Source organism: Takifugu rubripes, chromosome 9 (genome assembly GCF_901000725.2).
Source record: "Takifugu rubripes chromosome 9, fTakRub1.2, whole genome shotgun sequence".
NCBI classification, from domain to species: Eukaryota; Metazoa; Chordata; class Actinopteri; order Tetraodontiformes; family Tetraodontidae; genus Takifugu; species Takifugu rubripes.
Window position 1 is genome coordinate 2,984,099 of NC_042293.1, and position 13,024 is coordinate 2,997,122.

The 13,024-nt window shown below is 42.2% G+C and overlaps 2 protein-coding genes across 3 annotated transcripts; one reads left to right on the forward strand and one right to left on the reverse strand.

The window, feature by feature from the left end:
* Positions 1 to 855: 855 nt before the first annotated feature.
* On the forward strand, positions 856 to 9,184 carry terb1 (telomere repeat binding bouquet formation protein 1). Of its 2 annotated transcripts, XM_029841877.1 has the most exons (23): positions 856 to 1,111; positions 1,225 to 1,335; positions 1,445 to 1,576; positions 1,860 to 1,991; positions 2,167 to 2,227; positions 2,302 to 2,426; positions 2,531 to 2,659; positions 2,758 to 2,910; positions 3,006 to 3,137; positions 3,262 to 3,387; positions 3,609 to 3,745; positions 3,829 to 3,912; positions 3,970 to 4,091; positions 4,166 to 4,224; positions 4,310 to 4,372; positions 4,487 to 4,714; positions 5,103 to 5,177; positions 5,321 to 5,362; positions 5,452 to 5,493; positions 6,348 to 6,406; positions 6,945 to 7,103; positions 7,180 to 7,246; positions 8,587 to 9,184. In XM_029841877.1, the coding sequence occupies exons 1-22, from the start codon at positions 1,078 to 1,080 to the stop codon at positions 7,210 to 7,212; spliced, it is 2,238 nt and encodes a 745-aa protein (XP_029697737.1). In that variant the 5' UTR covers positions 856 to 1,077; the 3' UTR covers positions 7,213 to 7,246; positions 8,587 to 9,184. The 2 variants fall into 2 exon arrangements, with proteins under 2 accessions (XP_029697737.1, XP_029697736.1); XM_029841876.1 differs by having other exon boundaries at positions 3,829 to 4,091.
* Positions 8,441 to 10,123, reverse strand: LOC105416885 (vegetative cell wall protein gp1-like). Its single transcript, XM_011606930.2, has 2 exons — positions 9,985 to 10,123; positions 8,441 to 9,518 (listed from the first exon to the last, which is right to left on the reverse strand). The coding sequence occupies exon 2, from the start codon at positions 9,509 to 9,511 to the stop codon at positions 8,807 to 8,809; it is 705 nt and encodes a 234-aa protein (XP_011605232.1). The 5' UTR covers positions 9,512 to 9,518; positions 9,985 to 10,123; the 3' UTR covers positions 8,441 to 8,806.
* Between the last annotated feature and the right edge of the window lie 2,901 nt (positions 10,124 to 13,024).

Consider the following 13,024-nt stretch of genomic DNA (forward strand, 5'->3'; position numbering starts at 1 on the left):
TTCGGCCAAAGAAAGAATAAATACATACATTTTGAGTTATTGGTTATGTTTGTTGACGATATCTGGATGAAACTGGGGATAGTGTAGCCCTGTGATCCTCGAAATACGAGGAAAATGATTTAATGGTTTTGTCCTTCGATAATAAAAGTGTATCGTTATAATCACAACTATGCTAAAAGACAATAAAGTGCACACAAACAGACGCACAGACACACACATACCATAACACAACGACAGGGGTCGCTGTAAGTCACTCTAACCCTCACTTGGAAGCTGTACTGCGAGGCACCTGTTGTTGTTAAGCACAATTGTTTCCGGTGCACAAAGCGTTTCAAAATAAAATCAACTTATCAAGCGGAATGAGTTGTTCCCTCTGACAATTTCCGATCACGATCTGAGGGAATTGATTCACTATTTAAGAGGACTATTTATTAAAGTCAGTTTTGCAATTCAAAGAATTAAAACTACGCTTTAAAGCTGTTAATTAGCTTAATTCCAACTTTGATGTAACTTAAAAATGCTGTCAGGCCAGTCTCTATACGTAAGCTTAAAAGTAGAAACAGACCCTGTAAAGTCACTAATTTAACTTCTCATATGGCAGAAAAGACCAGAGCGTTTGAGCAACAATAAACATTATAGATTGAAATGACAGTTGGCCATTATAAGGCTTGTTCTCTTTCTTTGCTTACAATGATTTAAAACCACGAAGCTGTATTTGCCTAATAGATTTTTATTTTGTACACAACTTCAAATCAAGCGGAAAACGCCACGCTGATAGCTGGTAAATACGTAGTTGTATTTTCCTCACAGGCCCCGCCCCCTGACTCCGAGCATGTTCACGTGCCACCTTGACAGAAAACGGGATAACAGTGATGCATTTTGCCTCTTTAACTTAATTATTATGCTGTTTATTTTTGACAAATAGAACGCAGAATGTTTGACTTCTATATGTTTTTTAAATACGTAATTTAAATATTCCTCTTAAATTACAATACTGCAAAATTTCTTTAAACTTTGTTCGGTAATTAGCTAGGTAGCTAGCAATTTAGCACACCCGCGTTGTTTTTATAACGTCAAATGGATAACAAAACGGATTACAGGAACAATAACAGTAGGTCACGTTTCGTTAATATGTTCTGGAAGTTCTTGATTAATGTTAATGCACATCTATATACGTCCTTAAATTAAACGTGAACATCCTTAGATTCCTTGCTTTACTCTCAGGCTTGAAGACAGATCTGCGTTTGCTGCTCGAATGTCTGAAGTTTCAGATGAAATCCCCAGATTTGCAGAAACAATCTCTTCTGACGATTCATTCAATCTGTGAAAAGCGAGGTAAGGCTGGTCAAATGTTAGTCATCAACGAATCAGCCATATATTTGATGCCCTGATCTCAGACCTTTAGAATGTTGTAAGGATATACAGTTATTGTTTATTCTTACAGAGGACACTGTGGACATTCTGAGAGAGCTGGGAGGAGTGACATTTATTCAGAACCTCTCTAAATCCAGTGTTGTTCATGAAGATGTGAAGGAGGCTGCACTCTTTACCCTTGGTACAGTAGCTGAGGCCAATGGTGTGTATCAATGTTTGTGAGAGCTAACTCTGGCTTTCAAGTCCTGATACATTACACAAGTTGCCTACTGTGCAGTATTTAAGGCATGCTATGGATTTACTGTCCATTCCTGGAGGCAACAATGCTGTTTACGTTGTAGCTGGCCCCTATGATGCCAAGTACTGTTAGAAATGTCCTGAAACAGCTGACTGTTGATTTCAAAATTGCAGTCATACATGAAAAATATTGCACTGCTGCCATCCTCTATAAGGCATCTTCATATTACATCTGTGCTTCCCTCCAGTGTATTGCAAGAACTCTCTGTGCAGAAAGGAGACATTTGTCCAGCTTGCTTGTCTCTTAATGAAAGAAGACACCCCATTAACCCAAAAAAGAGTGTCTGTCTACTTCCTGTCTGTCTTGATAGCCAACAACAGTAAGACATGTTCAGAATCTCCATTGACACAATGACTTGAAGCTGTAGACCCCGTTTACTTTAAATGTGGAAGAGATGTATGGGGGAAATCATTGAGTCTTTTTCACATTATTGTATGCAGAAAGAAAACAAAATATGAATAATACTGTTTTCATGAGCTTTTGTGCAATTGCAGAAGCAGGTCAGACTTTAGCACAAACCACTGGCTGTTTGGATATTCTCCTGGACCTATTCAGGTACTGTACAATTCTTAAAACAATAAAAGCAAGACAACATTTTTACCTAAAAGCTAATAATACATGTTTTGCAGGACCTCATTTCCCATTTCCACAGATGATGTCATGAGAAGGCCTAGAACTAATACCAGTCAGAACTGCCAGTTTTGGACAGCTGTATGTAGTGCTCTTTGTGGATGTGTCAATAATCCTCAAAACGGTAAATTTCACCAATGTGTTTCCACATTGTACTGAGCATTTTTTTGTGAAGGGCACTGCAGCTTCACTGCCTTTTTCCCCGCTTCTTATACATTTGTCTTCTAGAAGAGGGGCAGCGTATTTGCGTGTCAGTTTTTCCCATCGTAAGCATGTGGCTTCAGCAGATTTCTTTGCCACGTACTGAGATTTTTCAGCCCATTTGTTCCTTCATAGCGATGACAGTTGCCAACAACTGTAAGTACAAGAGGCATAAAAGTCAATGCTCAGCCTGGGATTCACAATATCTGCACCTTTGAATTTTCTGTTAAATCTCATTCATACACTGTTTACAGCCTGTGTTCAGCAGAGCTTCTTTGACTCGGGGGCATTAGATACTCTTGCTCTTGCACTGATCCGACAGGCCTCTGCAGCAGATCAGAGTGTGTTGTCCTACCAGCTTTCTGTCACCATATCAAAGACACTGTCAGCCTGCATTACAGATAATAGTCTGTGTCACTCACACACACACTGTAAATGCATTTGTTTGCAGCAGACTTCATATTTCAAAGCTGTTTTCCTTTCTATTCACAACGTATTCCAGGACCTTTGGCTTCGGGTCTTGTTTCATATGACCTGGTTCCCCACCTCTTCTCTGTGCTGACGAGCCCACACCTCGAATCAGAGGACAGTCTGTCTGTTCTGCTCACCCTGTGCCACTGCACTGAGGCATCAGGTGACACCACACAGATTCTAATGTTGTTTGTTCCATTTTATGGTGGAATAGTGCTCATCTGTTCCCTACCCTGAAAGGAACTGTTTTTATATTATTTATGTGCTTTCCTTCCTCCTGTCTGCAGAGGAGAATCAGTTCCAGTTGGTGGAATGTGGAGGTCTGCCCCTTATTATAACTCTGCTCACAGAGGATTCAAATGAGGAGGTCAGGAAGGCTGCTACTTTCATACTGCAGACCTGCAAACAAGCCAGTAAGCAGTTTCTCTTTTTGAGTTGTTGTGTCATAATATTTTACACCTATTTACTCATATTTATTTGCGGTTCTAGCTCTTGATACAGGTTAAATAAAAATCTGTTTCATTACTTGATATTTAAATAGGCTACACAATTTTCTTTTACTTAAAATTCCCGCAGTATTGAATAATAAACAAGTGAGATATAGTCTGAGAATGATTCTTCTGTCTGTCTGAAGCCATGTCCTTGCCTGGTCTGAAAGTCAGACAGGGGGAGCAAGAAAGTGAGGATCACCTTGCAAATATGGGGGACTTAAGGACGACAACACAAACTCTACTGCGCCAGATTGACCCTCGTGAGAGGAGACAGACAAATGTTGGACAATCACCATCACACAGTTTAACCAGCAAAAACATTTTATGTAGCTGTAGGAATGATTGTTTTCGTTGGATGTGCAGGAAGATGCAGAACCAGCAGCTGCAGGTCGAATTCAACCATTGATACCATCAGGAAGTGACAACAGCAGTAAAGCTGCCATGAAGGTAAAGGACAAGAGTAATAGTGAAGTGAAGAACATGGACCTCAATTTAAGTACACAGGAAGAGAGTGCTGAGACCAGTACAGGTGGAGTGAGGTGTGCAGGGTGGCAGGGGACTGGATCTGTGATATGTTCCTCCAAGAAATCATTAGGGGGAGTCAGGGAGCATAATTCAGCAGACAAGTGAGGAGATTTTCTTCAGTGTTGAATACTTACCCCAAAAGGCTGTCTGGTATAACATTTGCTTGTGATTTTAGTCAGTTCTTTAAGCCCCCATTAACAACAAAGCAGAAGTCATCAAGTTCCCCTGAACAAGGTAGGACTTTTGTCACATATATCATATTGTCTTTTTCAGCAGATGAGTTAGACACTGACTTTTTAATGTTTTATTGTTATGTAAGGGCTGCAGGGCCAAGCAGATATCTCAGTGGAGGAGCGTGTGCTGTCACCTGTCCGCTGTGTAGGCAAGACAAGTTTGTTACCTGACTTTGTTACTTTGATATTGTCATCCAGTTCTGAAGTTATTAGTGTTTAAATTAAATCAGCCTACTTTCTGCCTGTATGCTTTCTCTTTTTAGGCTGCGTGCTGTCCTTTGATGAGGTGACCAGTCGGACTTTTTCGTCCCTCCAAAGCGCTTGTCGCCACAGCTGTGACATGCACAAGGTTCTCCAGGAGGCCACAGAGCGGTTCAGGGTTCGTCATTGTGACCTCTTGGCGCGGACCGGCTGCCAATTCAGCTGCGTGGAACAGACAAACCCAGACTGTCAGACAGTCTCAACAAGAGAGCCACAGAGAAGCTGGAGCAGTAAGAAGCTTCAGCCTTTCGTTTACACAATGAATCTTAAGTCACTGTGTGCAGTAATTTCTTCCTCACAGATGTGTGAGCACAAAGAACATTCTAGTCACATAAATATGTCAGCAGGGATATCTAGTTCTTTCATTCACAAAATAGAGTAAATGTTTGTATAAGCCGTAGTTTATGTCATACTGGCATATTCGGTACGACCAAGGTAGCGATCTAGCCTAGCTTAACCAAAGTAAAACTGTAAATGTCTGTCCAAACTACACAGCAAAAACAACAGTTTCTTTGTTCTTTTCATTCTTAGCTGTTACCTCCACATCATCATATTGGAATATGTTGTGACTGTGGGTGGTGCTACTTAATTGTCCATTATTTTTCTCCATTCTAACAGAGGAAAGCTCATCTTCAGGACACAAAGGAGGGAGAGACCGGGAGTCCCTACAGAAACAGCAGAGGATGTCAGACTGTAAGAAATAGGCTACTTTTTGTCTATTACACAACAGTGTCTCACTGGATGCCAAACGAGATTAAAAAGCAAAGATCGTGATTTTAATAAAATGACCCAAACTGACAATAACTTTTATGGGGGTGTCTTCTTACATGCTACAGACATCACTTTGACTCCAAAGTGCAGAAGAATTACGAATTCTGGTAAGCAACATTTAATCTGGTGATGGCATCTTTATTTATCACCAACATCATTTAACTGACTGCTCACGTCTTTCTTTCTTTTTTTCCAGGAGTGAGTTTGACTCCAATGAAAACGCCTCTTCGTCCTGCAGGTGACCCTTGAACGCGCATTTCTTCTGTACCGCAGTATGTATGTGTTAATGTGACTGAGCGACTGTGGTAGGAGCGGTCCTGTGAACAGAAACCAAATGGTAGATGGAATGTTGGGCTACTGCCAGTGTTCTCACACTACAGGCCAGAGCACGGCTCTACTAAAGCTGTTAAACACCCGTGTGTGTGCATGTGTGTGTGTGTATGTGTGTTTGAGAGGGTGTGATCTGAAGCTGTTGTCTTATGACAATGATATGGCAATAAATTAGAATCATTTTATCTGTTTCCCTCGTACATTCTTGTGTAAGTGTACTTGTGTAAGTGTCTGCTGCTGATTTTCCATCCATATCCAGTTTCAGTTTTTCTCTGGCCTACAGCTCAGCAGAGTGGTACCAGTTGTAATTCCGCAGTGTGTGTTCTTTTCAGACCGTCGTGCTGACCTACTGTATCTCTGTCATATCCAGCAAAACAACTTTCCGTTGCTCAATTCGTCGCAGCCCAATCTGCAAATGTTTATTTTTCCTCCAGTGGCTCATTTATAACAATTGTGTTGACTCTTTCTTCATCTTGAGGGAAAGTTCCTTACGTTTTTAAAGGCATGAACAAACGTTCTGTAAGTCACTTTGCATTTGTAGCCGTTTTAGAGTCTGCCATCTTGACTCCATACCTGAGGATCAGTCCACTCATTTTATTATGACAATTGTAGCGTAATTTTATAAGTATCCACTGTCTGTGTGGGCTGCACTTCCTCGGTCTGTTCATCCTGTACAGTCGAATATTAGTCCTCTAATGGAATGATGCTTGTGTTGATAGTTTCTGTACACTCACAAGTGAAGTGTTTTGTATTTTAATACAGAGAGAGGACAAGAGGAGAAGCGTGAGTGTCAGCTGAAGTCAAACCCGGACTGCGTACAGGTGGCCTCCCCCGAACATTTTTGTCCCCTGTATTTTGTGACATCACAACTGTTGCAGCACATAGATTTAAAAGAAAAAAAGCAAGTTACTGTTTATAGTTTTGTATTTGTCCATTTCTTCCTGGAGAATGGCTAAAAGTATTTTAGCGTGAAGATGTTGAACAAACAACTGAGAAGTCGTGTCTGAACAAGACATTTGCAGCGTGTGGAAAGAAACTAAAGCCAGTGGCTGCCTGGTGGAAAAACTATTTAAAAATACATGATGGGATTTGCAGAATGACTGGAAATCATTTTAGCAGCGTCTCCCAAATATGCTGAAATGTGCTAAACTGTAAATCAGGAATATTAACACATAACTATCATTACCAGATTGTTAGAAAAGAAACGCCAGTGTCGTCTATTACTGATAGAATTATTGTATAAACAGAAGACATTAACTTCAGAGTCCAAGAAAAAAAGAAGTAACACGATCTGCCAAATGTCCATCTGCATGTTTCCATCAACAGTAAAGCACTGAAATGTGTTTTCATGATTTTTAGGAAAGAAATAAGAGAAAAAGCTTCAGCTGTGAGGAGGTGGCTTACCTACTGAGGGGGGTGGAGACTTACGGTTCCTCTTGGAACTCCATTTTGTGGTCTTATCCCTTCAAACCAGGTCGAAGCAACGTGTCTCTGGCCAAGAAGTACAGCCTACTGAGGGTAACAAAGCCAACACTCGTGACTATCAGTCACTGAAACTGGATAAACTGCCTGATGTTTTCTTTTCTGTCTCCAGAACCGTAAAGTTAAGGATTCTGTCTGTGAATAATCCTGACCTGAGACCTTGGTCCAGGACCCCAAAGGTCTGCTGTACAGAAAATGAATACAGCGAGTGTTAGTGGTTCATATATAGCATTACCGTAGTTTTATATAGATATTTACAGAATTTTGCATTAGGTGGAACTGTTTGCATGTGTTTCCAGTAGTTGATTAAGATCAGAAGCTGTAGCTGTTTTGCAACAGTGATCTGAGCAGCGTTTGAGTTCCCCCCTTTGTTTAGGGTTTTGGAGCTCCATTTGATGAGTCACCATGTTACGTGTAGACCTGGTAGACGTCGTTGCAGCACTGTGGTGCAGTCTTAAGTTGCATCAGTAACAAATAAAAATAAAAAAGCCTCATGATTTGGGGAGCGTTTACATCAGCCCCGTTATGAAGGCTTTGCTGTGCAGCGATGCTATCGTCAGTCTCCTACTTCATCAGATCTGTGTTCCGTCTCTAAGTTTCCATGGAGAGGCAGGAAATTGCCAGAGGGACTCGACCCTTGTATTTGTTTATTGAGCTGAACGTCTCTGGTATGACTGGAATCACAGATGCACTTTATCTCTTTTCTGCTATGCAGTAGGACTCAGCACGCTAACTATACCCCTCGCTAACGAGCAGCTAAGACCTGCTTCTCCCACTCAATGGGGGCCCAACAGGACAAAACCCTTGGAACGAGCCGCTCGCCGCGCCTGAAACGTGTGGATTGAGAAGATTACATGTGTGGGAGTGAGAATTAGAGGTTATGAAATAGGGATTTGAAGAATCATCAGGTTAAACGCTGGTGAACCTTCATTGTTTAGAAGTGTCAGACGGGTCTTCCTGTCCTCAACGCTCTCGTTCCTCTCAGGGATTTTTAGTCCCGAGTTTCTGTTGACCTCTGGAGATGGTGGGATGGCGATTGGGGGAGAAGCATGCGAGGAGCAAAGTTCTCATGGACTGTAGCTCAGTCCCACTGGAGACTTTTGACCTCGGCCGCTCAGCAAACCCCCTTCTTCCTCTCTCCCACGAGACAAAGAGACAGCCGAGTTTTTCTAACTCCGTCGCCTGGACTCAGACACAGAGTCTGAGTCTGTGTGCAGGAGGTTTCTGGACGAGTCTGCAGTGTCTCCAAACCTCCAGTGTACTAATGCCCTGAAAAACGCCACAGTTACGGCCGCCAGATGTCAACTAGTTTTTTATTTTTTTATTTTTTTAAAAACCCTTCTTACAGGAAAAAAAAAGAGTGAGACTGTCCCAGTTTGAGTTACTCTCCCATAGAAGATGTTCTCTTTATTCACGCAAATATTGTCCCATCTTCACATTCAAAGCAATCACCTTTTGTTGAATAGCCAACTTTTTGGTACACAAGCAAAGTAAATTCTTGTTTTAATTTGTTTTACAGATGCACAGAGAAGACCTCTGTTGTCTAAGAGACAATATGGCCCCTGTTGTTATTACCCCCTCATCCAAAGGCCCATGCTAGAATACATCTTCAAAAACCTGGAATTAGCTTTGTGACCTTAATCGAACCAAAACTACCATTTGACATTAAAAAGAGTGCAAGAAATATATAAAAGGTATTAGTTTTACCAAAAAAAAAACAGTTGTTCCTTCGGCCCAGCTCAAGTGCTCATGTCAGGAGTGTCATCACAGGTTTCAGTATCAGCAGGAATAACGTCAGCGACGAGGTCACTTCCTGTCAGCTCCAAGTTCTCCAGGAGTCTGTCAACATTTCCCTCATCCACGTCATTCCTGAGTTGTTCCGCCTCTGATGTTTCCTCACACTTGTTGCGGCACTCATCATCGGGGTTAACTGAGGCGGGGGTGGCGTCGGGACCCGGGGCTGGGTCACCCAGGTCGCCCAATGCAGGTGAAGTCATCACTGGATCAGGGACGGTCGCTACGGTAACAGTGTCCTTGTGAGCTTGAGCTTCAGGGGCGGGTTCAGGGTCAACGGGGAGAGAATCTGCTGGGTTCATGGCGGGCTCTGGTTCAGGAGGAACAACCTGAGCTCCAGTGGCAGGGTCTGGGTCTGCTTCAGTGGTCGGTTCCGGCACCAACGGGTCAGCTGGTGCATCTTTTGACTCAGCCTCTTCTCCCTCCTCCACCTCCTTACGCTCCCACACACAGTCTTCATTGGGTAAAGACGCCACCGGGGTCGCCGGCTTCATGACCACCACATCTAGGTCCTGTTTGTCACCAGCCTCGCCTTCCTGGGCCGTCCCGGGCTCGTCCTCCGCTCCCTCTGGCCGTGCAGCCGCTGGCTCTTCTGCCCCTTCTGCACTGTTGACGGGGGCGTCGCGCTTTTTGCTGAACTTGAGTCCCATAATGAAGCTGCACAGATTGGATGACAGATGTGTAAGAACAAACTGGGTTTGTGTGTAATGTTACACAGTGTTCTGCTGCCCATGCTTGACCAGCACTGCTGTAAATTGTTAACCTTTCTTACAGTGTTAAAATATCATTTAAAGCACCGTCTTGCTTGCTCTGTCCCAACTTGGGGTCTCATTAGAGGTCAGGTCCTGATGTGATCTAATTAAAAGCCCAGGAATCCCGTTTCAAGGCGTTTAAAAGTCTTACTGACATCAGCAATCTTGGATTAGCAGCTGAAACTCTTATTTAACGTACTGGTATAAAACACCCACGATTTTGAACACTATGACCACAGCTGGAATAATAATCGGGCTATTGTTTAAACAAAAGAAATCGATTTTTGCCAATCGGAGCTTTTTCTTTCTTTCTGCTGAAATATAACCGATTTAAACAGACCACGCGTGCGTAAAATGGATTAAAAACCAACCTTTTGGGCCTCTTTTATCGTCTCAGTAAATGAAGATAAAGTCGCAGATGTCGCACTCGGAAAAGTCCGCGCGTCACTGTGGGGAAGCGCTCCGGGCGCGTTCGCGTTGCGCGCTCCCGACAGCCAGGCTGATTCAGGATTGCGGTTCATTCTCATCTTTTTTTAACTGCAGCTTGGGACGCCAGGTCCACTGGTAAACGGACACGTTTTATAAATCAGAGAACAAAAGTAACGATTCCCCCTTATGTAAATTAGGAATGCTCCATTAAACTTATGGGGACTTTGGATCTTAATATAATTATCTAAAGATTACTTCACTTTTGAAAGGAGAGTGGAAAGTTCAATAGTCAGTCTTTGAATTTGGAAAATCTGATTTATCCTCAGTCCAGACTTTCCAAACCCACAAACGTTGTTCCCTTTAGAAGTGACTCCTTCAAAACTGACTTAATTTAACAGCTGTAATTATGTACATTCTTTGCAAGTTATGTGTATTATTTAGACATGTGGGAAATGTTAAACACAGGATCGACTTCAATCTTCATCTTCTTAAAGGCTCCAAAAGATAATATTTTCTATTTTTTTAAAACTATATATTCCCCTTTTAATGTTCCTGTGCTGAAACGTTCCGTCTGGAGTTTATCGTGTTTAGTAAATGAAGATACTGCAGGGACGACCTTGTATTGTTTACCAATTAATATTTAATATACAGGTGGAATTCTATAAATGCAGGCACAGTTACACGATTAAAACGTTTATCAGCTGTCCTTGTGCAGAACGTTGTGCAATTCAAAAGATTTCACGCAGATAAAACACGCATGGTGAATGAGGTTGTACATTATGTGGCAGGTAGGAAACTTGATTTCACATTAACAGTAGCATTAAACATAGATCAGTTCAAAAATAACAATAAAATCTGTGACTGAACGCCAGTTCGACACACGTGTAGTTACCATTTCTGGCCACAAGGGGCAGTATCACGTCTGTCACGTAGGCGTGGGTCTGTCACATGTTTAAATGTCTCAGATGTTTATGGCCGTTGCAGCCATAAAACTGACGTCAGATGGATTCATGACTAAACACTTTATAAGAAGAAAGACAACTGTGATTAAAATCATGCTTTGTAAAATTTAATGTTATTTTTCCAATATGAAAGATTACAGAAAGAAAAGAGAGAAATCAACAACACGGAGATGGGAGATGAAGCCGTCTTTCCATTACTTCACTATTTAAAACTGATACTAAATTGGCTCCTCTTGAACATTCTTTTAAGGAACAAGGGTATTTAAATTCCCTCTCTCTGACACGTAGATAAGAAATGTAAATTAAGAGGGGGGAAAAAAAATGATGCCGATACTTTATTTTATGAGTGCATGCAGAATGGTTTACTGTAAACCTTGGTCAGCTGATTGAGTTGAATATTAAACCTGCCTGGCACATTTATGATTCATTTGTTGTTCTCAGTCGGTGGTGTCGCATCGCGTTTCTAATCCAGTAAGATCATGCGGAGTAAGCTGACATTGCTAAAGCTATTTTAATTTTAATGGTGTATTTTCCTTGCCTATAGATTTTTGCTGACATAAATGGGTCATGAGGCCATGACTGCTCTGTCTGAAAGGAATTCCACAGGGCTCTGTCACTGGATTTCAGCGGTGCTGCTTCTCATCTTTATCCAGATGGTGATCTCCCTGGTGGTCTTTGGTGGTGAGTTCATCTGCTCCAGTGAGATCGCCATTAGCCCCTTTCACTTCTGCCTAATTCAGCACGGTGAAAAGTTCTGTGACGTCTGGCAAGGACTCGACATAAAGGTGGACGTCGTCACAATGGTGATAATTGTCAGTCTGTACGCTCCGCTGGTGTTTGTGGCCTTTGCCCTCCTCTCCACGCTGTTTGCAGCCTACGGCAGGGACGGACTTCTCCTCTGCCTCAGTGGGGCCTTACAGGCAGCGTCCAGCCTCCTCATCCTGACCGGAGTTATCGCTTTCCTGATGCTAAACCAGTCATACCTGAGCTGGAAGCACATGACCATCTGGTTCTACAGCTGCTGTGGAGTCCTCTCTGAGCTGATTGTCATGACCTTGCTGACACTTGTGTCAACAAAGAAGCTAAACTCTGTCTACAGCCAAACATAGAAACCACTGGTTGAGATGCCGTGAACCAAGTCCGCCACAAATGGTTTGTTAACATTTGGATTTAATTTCAGCGGGATTTTGAACCCTTTGAAGATCTGCTTGTTGAAATGTTGTAAATGTGAAACAAATGTAAGACAGTCGTGTAAGTGGGAACAACATAAACGGGCAGTAAGGGGAAGGTGGAGGGGAGTGAGAAGATGAAACAGAAAGGGAAACCAAGTGTAGCGGTAACTACACTTGGTTTCCCTCAGTGACGAGGTTAAACCGGAAGCTGTTTAGTTCACTAAATCCAATATTCAACTCTAGTGTCAGACAGAAAAATACTTCCTGTGTACCCACAAATAGTGATAAGACAAACTTTCTAATCATATAAAGGACATTGATTGTTTGTGTTGTTCTCAGCAGTAAAACTGTATGGAACTGTATTGATTTCCTGTTATCAAAAATCTGTATATACTGAAGATTGCTTCACTGTAACACAGAATCCTTTAGTGTTGCCAGTTCTTTCATTCACTAATAAAAAGAACTGAAGGATTTATTTGTTTTTCATTGGGGGAATTGTCAGAGTTACAAAACGTCACAGCTAATAAAGGCAGTCTGGGCTGCTCTCCTTCAATTTAAACATGGCAGAACATCAGAAGGCTGAGTGTAAACACTTCAATTCATTATCAGCTGAAGAAAATTTCTCGGACGAGCTGTAAACCATCTTCATCCCCCTTTGCTTTTGTCTGTGCGTTCCCGTCTTTCTCCAGTTCAACATTTAGCAGCTCATTGGGATCCTGAACTGGTCCTGACCTGTGACTTGCAGGTTTCTGTTGTGGCGGGCTTCTGGTGTACGGAAGAGTTTCCAGCTCTGCAATATCCATGTCTGTTTCTGACACATACGTTGTGTCATGGCCATAGCTATGGTC